This window comes from Hippocampus comes, unplaced genomic scaffold (genome assembly GCF_001891065.2).
Source record: "Hippocampus comes isolate QL1 unplaced genomic scaffold, H_comes_QL1_v1.1 scaffold68, whole genome shotgun sequence".
NCBI classification, from domain to species: domain Eukaryota; kingdom Metazoa; phylum Chordata; class Actinopteri; order Syngnathiformes; family Syngnathidae; genus Hippocampus; species Hippocampus comes.
The window spans coordinates 6036379-6042792 of record NW_017805625.1 but is presented as its reverse complement, the minus strand read 5'-3'; the positions used below and the strand labels follow the sequence as shown (position 1 = coordinate 6042792).

Below are 6414 nucleotides of genomic sequence, written 5' to 3'. Positions count from 1 at the left end.
CCAAGCGCGCAACCTCCCCCTCTGTCCAAGGGGGATCTAGCAGACATGCACGGGTAAGTTAAAAAAAAAAAAAAACTACCTCCCAACTTGAATGCGCATTCCGACAAATATTTCTTTCTGCAGCATGGATTTCCCGATGTACGCGTACAAACCCAGACGAGGAATGAAAAGAGGAGAGGAGAGCAAGGTATGTTTTTTTTGTTTTATTACTGGAAAGCAATCGTACAATAAGAACAGTGTAGCGTTACTTTGAAGGGCGTGGGAGAAAAAAAAAAAAAAAAAACTACCTCCCAACTTGAATGCGCATTCCGACAAATATTTCTTTCTGCAGCATGGATTTCCCGATGTACGCGTACAAACCCAGACGAGGAATGAAAAGAGGAGAGGAGAGCAAGGTATGTTTTTTTTGTTTTATTACTGGAAAGCAATCGTACAATAAGAACAGTGTAGCGTTACTTTGAAGGGCGTGGGAGAAACAGGTCTGGCAGCAGTCGTGTCCTGTCATGCAATAAAAGCTTGACCTAATTCCCGCTATGACATAACTACTCATGAATCTTTGGGGGATGGCGAGAAGAAGCCGCTGACTTTTGTGACATTTTCTCCTAGGAGACCTACAAGCTGCCTCATAGACTCATTGAAAAAAAGAGACGTGATCGGATAAACGAATGCATTGCCCAGTTGAAAGATTTGTTGCCGGAGCACCTAAAACTTACGGTAAGTGTTTTTTTTTCTTTTTCATCTATCTCAGGCTCTGATTCGTAATGGGCTTCATTCTGTTAAAGCGCCACCTAGTGGGCCGGCATCCGTATTACATTTGGATGTGCAGCGTGCCCTTTGCATTCATTCGGCACAACAAAGAATGGGCCTTCTATTTCTACTCCACATGAATTCATGTGGATTTCGCATCACCTCTTCCCCCAGAGTGTGGGAGCATGTCATCTCATACGAACCATCTTTGCAAAATGTGCTGATATGGTGTGCCGTGGTGTCTCCTGCAGACTTTGGGCCATTTGGAGAAGGCCGTGGTTTTGGAACTCACACTCAAGCACATGAAGACGCTGAGCACTCTTCTGGAGCAGCAGCAGCAGAAGATCCTCGCCCTTCAGAGTGGCATGCATATCGGTAAGTAAACTGCATTCATCGTCATAATTTTTGACAAAACAGCCTTTCAAAGGACACTGTAGAGCAACCAAGAAAACAGGATTTTTTTAAAAGAAGGAATTTTAAGAATAATGAATTACAGAGCAAAAAGTGCATCGCTCATGTATGAAACGAAGCGGAATCTCAATTTTAAGTAGCCAGTAAATGTGCAGAAAGGTTTGGCAATATTTGCATTGATGTGTGACAGTGGTGTCCAAACTATGGCCCGGGGGCCATTTGCGGCCCTTTTTTTTTCAGATCCCATTTTCTCCAAATTCATTTTTTAAAAACATTTTTGGAAAACTTTTTTTTTTTAATTCAATAAACATCTATAGTCCATTTTCAGACCAATCTTAAACCTTAACTCTTGGGAAAAAAATACAAATATTTACCTGGGATTGCATGAGTGGAGTCTGAAAAGACTATGTCTTTGGGGTGAATGAGTTTTAATGATCCTAAAAAATGTCAACTTGGGACATATTTCTCTTGTTTTGATTTCATTGAGGAGATCAACATAATGCAGGGACGACTCTTCTCGAGTGGGTCACAGGGCTGCTGACCACCCCTAAATTGACTTATCTCCACGAAACCGAAAGCTGCAATGTAGTTTAATTTTTTTTAAACAGCAACAATTTATTAACAATACAAAATTACTTGATATATTGGTTTTATAATTGTTAATAAATGTAAGGGAAGAATTCCAAAGAGACCCTTCCATGCATCTATTTTTCTGTATTCGGCCCTCGGAGGAAAAGGTTTGGACACCCCTGCCTGACTACAAGGCTGTGGAATCATGTGACTTCTCCCAACCAATCAACACTCAAATATAATACTCTTCTTATATTTGTGATTAATTCAGTGTAATTAAGATAAGAAAACCTTTATTAGTCTCGCAATGGAGAAATTCCCAATTCACAGCAGCAAAGTTATGAAAGGAAGAAGTAGAACAACAAAATTACCACGAGTAGGAATAGTGTACTAATATTTTTCTTCTGTTAAACAGAAGAATCCACAAGTATTTTAACAAATGCCCTTTTGAGGGCTGAAAACTTTCTACTAGACAATGGCACTGTTTGTTAAAGTAAAACTCCTTAGAGGATAATGGTGCAACCTCATTTGCATATCACAGGATGCGTACACTATTTGGTGACACATTGCAGCTGAGCAACTCAGCCATTTACCAACCCTGTGGCCCTTGGTGACAATTTGGCCTTGTGGTCAAACTGGAGTGACAAAATCTAAAATTGGACTTGATGTTTTAATTAAAGTGTATATTGCACATAAAGGTTAAAATAAATATAAGTTATAACTGAATAAATGTGTTAAAACAAATTGTCCTGAAAAGTTAAATACAACTCAAGTGTACTGTACTGGATGAAAAGTTTGAGCCAGCATAAAATTATGGAGTGTGAACATTTAAATCAGTGATTTATTTGTTTGTCGCACCAGTGGAGAGAATCAGCGGTGGTATGCGTGCCACATTTCACCAACCGATTTAAATCAACGTCCATTTGGGGAAGGTCTAACAAAGATTGCTTTTCGCTGTGCTTGTAGAGCAACCTTTGGTCAGCCAAGAGAAGTCGGAGGAGATGTTCCGCTCGGGTTTCCACATGTGCGCCAAGGAGATGCTTCAGTATCTGGCCAGTCGCGAGAGCGACGGCAACTTTGCGCCATCGCACGTCATCAACCACCTTCACAAATTAGCCACTGAAGTGCTCCAAAGTCCAAAGCGACCCCACTCTCCCCTCAGCCCTCCACCCGAGGAAATGCCCACATACAGCCAGCACCAAAGCCACAAAGAGACACCCGCCAGCTTACCCCCTAAGCCTAGCGAGGGCTACGGGAGGGTGCCGGTCATCCAGCGGGCGCACGCTGTGCCCAACGGCGAGCAGAGCGGCAGTGACACTGATACAGACAGCGGCTATGGAGGAGAGCTGGAGAAGATCGAGTGTGGCGCCCCACAGAGGCATCCCGAGTACTACAGCCAGGAGGGCAAGCTGTTGAAGCGGAGCGCGGCCGAGAGGCAGAGTTCCAACGTCAAGCGGGAAGACGACGAGCCCAGGCACAAACGAGCCCGGGCGGAGTCGTCTGAGGATGAGATGCTCTCGGGCGGCGAATCCTCAGCGTCGTCCTCCTCCAGCGGTTACGGTAGCTACATGAGCGTCTCCCCCAACCATCCGCCTCCGCCACCGCATCCCCTCTGCATGCCCTTCTACCTCATCCCCCCAACTGCCGCCACCTACCTGCCTATGCTGGAGAAATGCTGGTACCCGGGAGCCATGCCCTTGCTGTACCCCGGCGTGGGCGGCGGCGCCACTGCCGTCCCCAGCGAGAGACCACCGCAGATGGTCATGTCTCCAAGGGGAGGCTCTCCAGCGCCAGCCATGTCTCAGACGCCCATGGACTCCCCAGCACTCCTACAGGCACTAAAGCAGGTACCCCCCCTCAACCTGGAAACCAAAGACTGAGAAAACATGGCCGCCCAGTTGCTACATGAGGAGGGAGAAGATGACTGTGCCGTCCTGTCGTCCATTTAAGTCATTTCTCGACTTCGCTTCTCATCTTGGAATTCATGAGAGACGGCTGGCGAAATGGTCCACGTGTGGATGATGAAAATGATTGAATGTTATAAGTGCAAATGGACCTGCCCGACACACACACACACACACACACACACACACACAAGCGCACACATGTTTGAATGTAAAGAAAGATGTTTCAGATGCTGCTGTTCGAGTCAAAAATGTTGACAACACTGGCGCATTTCACTTGGAGGTTTTGTAGTGGAGACATGCCTTTTTTTTTTTTTTTTTGTACAACCGTCACACCAAATGTTCACCCAAAGTTTATCGCCGATCGTCTGTCACCGCCAGCAGTATCACTTAAAAAAAAAAAAAAAAAGTCTCAACACCGTGATGGCCGCGCTGAATGCAAAAGATGTTCATTCACACTCGGTATGGATCTTAATGTAATTATTGTGGATAGACTTCTTGTACATTTCTATTTTTGATACCTGTTCACGCACTCTTGTCCACAGAGCTAGGGAGGAAGGAAGGAGTGCGAGGGTTGCGTACTCAAGAGTGTGTACATACTGTAGCACAGTGCTGGACCTGGTCTGCATACTCAACATCTGTTTCTGCTCAAGTCAAACCTGGCGTTTGTTCTTGCTGTTGCCTTTTTACTTGTGAAAAGCTGAGAACTCTCAGATGTTTATGCTCTGTAACTCATTTGAATCCCAGAACGTGGCGGCGAGGGGAAAAGAAGTGAATGTAAACGTTTAAACAGATGACTAGTTTTCTAATAGAGAGAGGTACTTGAGATTTTATATTTTGGGACCTACGTGAAAGATGTTTGCTGTTTGTACATATTTTGTCTATAAATGTTGATATACATTATATAAGTGTATTAATAAAGTTTTTTTTTTCCTGTGGAAAATGTGTTGGATTCTCTTGTTGTACGAGCGGCTGAGTGACGCCATTCTGGCGTGGCCGGTGCAGCAGGCCCAGCACGTTCAGGTTACGGAGGGACGCTTACGTAACCGTGCATTCACAGCCCGGATCTCCTTCTGATCAACCGTCTGTGGCCACTAATAGAAGTGCGAGAGAACACACATGCTTGGAAAGTACAGCAAAGGCCTCGTGCCTTCATTTGACTTCTGCACTTGTTGACGTGCACAGATACTACTACTAGTGACGTGCCAGATGGTACAGTTGTCAACTAGTGCAGTTTTGCCTCACAAGTAACAAGTATTTTTACCAGTGCACTAAGATGGCCTTAAGAAGAAGCGTATACATCAACGGACTATTCGGTGCACAATTACAATGTGAAAATAAATGCAGCCTACGTCACCATTTTCCTACAAACTGAGGGGAATTTCCCATCGTACACTCATACTAGAGGTCACCTTCTTTCCTCCTGTCATGCGACATCATTTTCATGCTGATTTCAATTGTGCTTACGTTGATATTTAATTCATGTGTTGCCATGACACAAGCGCACTGCATGCCTGTCATTTAGGTTCCGTTTCGATGCCAATTATGTAATTATTCGATGGGTTACTCCGCCTTCTTGTGAAATACTTTTACGAAAAGTACTGTACCATTTTTTTTAAATCCTGGGTTTAAAAGATTCTGAGAAGGTGGCGCCCTCTGGTGGAGAAGTTAAACACGTACATTTTGTTTCTCAATCTCGAATGGTGCAAGAATATTTTGTGTTGCTTCCTTCATAAAGATAAAAAAAAGCCAAGAAGGCCGGCCCCTTCCCAATACAACACCGAATTGCACTGTAACCAAAAAAACGCCACACTGACAGGTTTCCCAACTATGTTGCCCCTCCCACCCACCTCCACAGCTACCTCCGAAAAGTAACTTGTTACTTTAGTGATTAAATTGAACATAAATGGCCACTTGTTTTTGTAAAATTCTTTTTCTATGCTTCACTATATTTGTTATGTTTTGGCCTGACATATTCATCTTGTTATGACGCACTTAAAAGCTTCAAGCTTGTATGCGCTGCACTTTTTTTATAACATACTAGCAGCGCCCTTACGAAAGAAAAATATATTGCAATATATTGGAAGATATCATGCAATACATTAAATAATATATTGTCATATATGAGATTTTATATTTATATTTTCTAACATACTTCAATATATGCATAGACCAAGGATGCCCATTACGTCGATCCTGATTGACCGGTAGATCTAGGACTTGTCCCAATTAGATCAGAAAGGTGTAGAGGAGAAAAAAAAAAACAAAACATTTGTGTGTCTTTGTACATGTTAGGAATATATTTTTTGTGTTAATGAACACTGCATGCCCTAATCATCCTATCAGTCTCATTTTCCCCAAAAAATATTTTAAAAATAAAATAAAATAAAGCAGGTAAATCTTTAACCTACGGTGGCGTGTGACCTACGTCAGCGGAAGTTGTTAGCGCTTAGCAGTCTGCAATTGTAGCTTGTGATCGGAGCTGTTGCGCTATATCTTTGATCGTCATTATTCTCATTCAGAGTTTGCGTCGTGTACAATTCACCGAGGGCATGGGCAAAGAATAGGAATCTAGAGGGCTGAGTGAAGCACTTTAAAACGGTACGTGTGAGCTACGATAGTCAACAGGCTGCAAAAGTGCATCGCTTGCTTTCGTGTTTGGCTTCTCGTCATGGCGCGCGGGCGTGAAGGTGCGTGCGCGCTTGCATGCGTGTGCACGTGCGTGGTAAGGGGCGATCCCGGGAGGTTGGTCGAACGAAAAGTCGATCTTCGGTCCAAAAAG

The 6414-nt window shown here is 43.7% G+C and overlaps 1 protein-coding gene and 1 long non-coding RNA gene across 3 annotated transcripts in view; one reads left to right on the top strand and one right to left on the bottom strand.

The window, feature by feature from the left end:
* Positions 1-4041, top strand: part of LOC109522580 (class E basic helix-loop-helix protein 40-like) — a 6383-nt gene extending 2342 nt beyond the window's left edge. The window contains exons 2-5 of one of the 2 annotated variants that reach the window (XM_019881268.1): positions 124-187; positions 607-714; positions 999-1122; positions 2695-4041. In XM_019881268.1, coding sequence (XP_019736827.1) covers positions 124-187; positions 607-714; positions 999-1122; positions 2695-3608 — 1210 coding nt within the window. In that variant the 3' untranslated portion in view covers positions 3609-4041. Of the gene's footprint in view, positions 1-123; positions 188-264; positions 396-606; positions 715-998; positions 1123-2694 lie in introns of those variants that run through there. The other variant, XM_019881269.1, reaches the window with a different exon arrangement.
* A 269-nt stretch (positions 4042-4310) lies between these two features.
* The window catches only part of LOC109522582 (uncharacterized), a 5986-nt gene continuing 3882 nt past the window's right edge, over positions 4311-6414 (bottom strand). The window contains exon 2 of the long non-coding RNA XR_002169583.1: positions 4311-5055. This is a non-coding gene — a long non-coding RNA (uncharacterized LOC109522582). The remainder of the gene's footprint in view (positions 5056-6414) is intronic.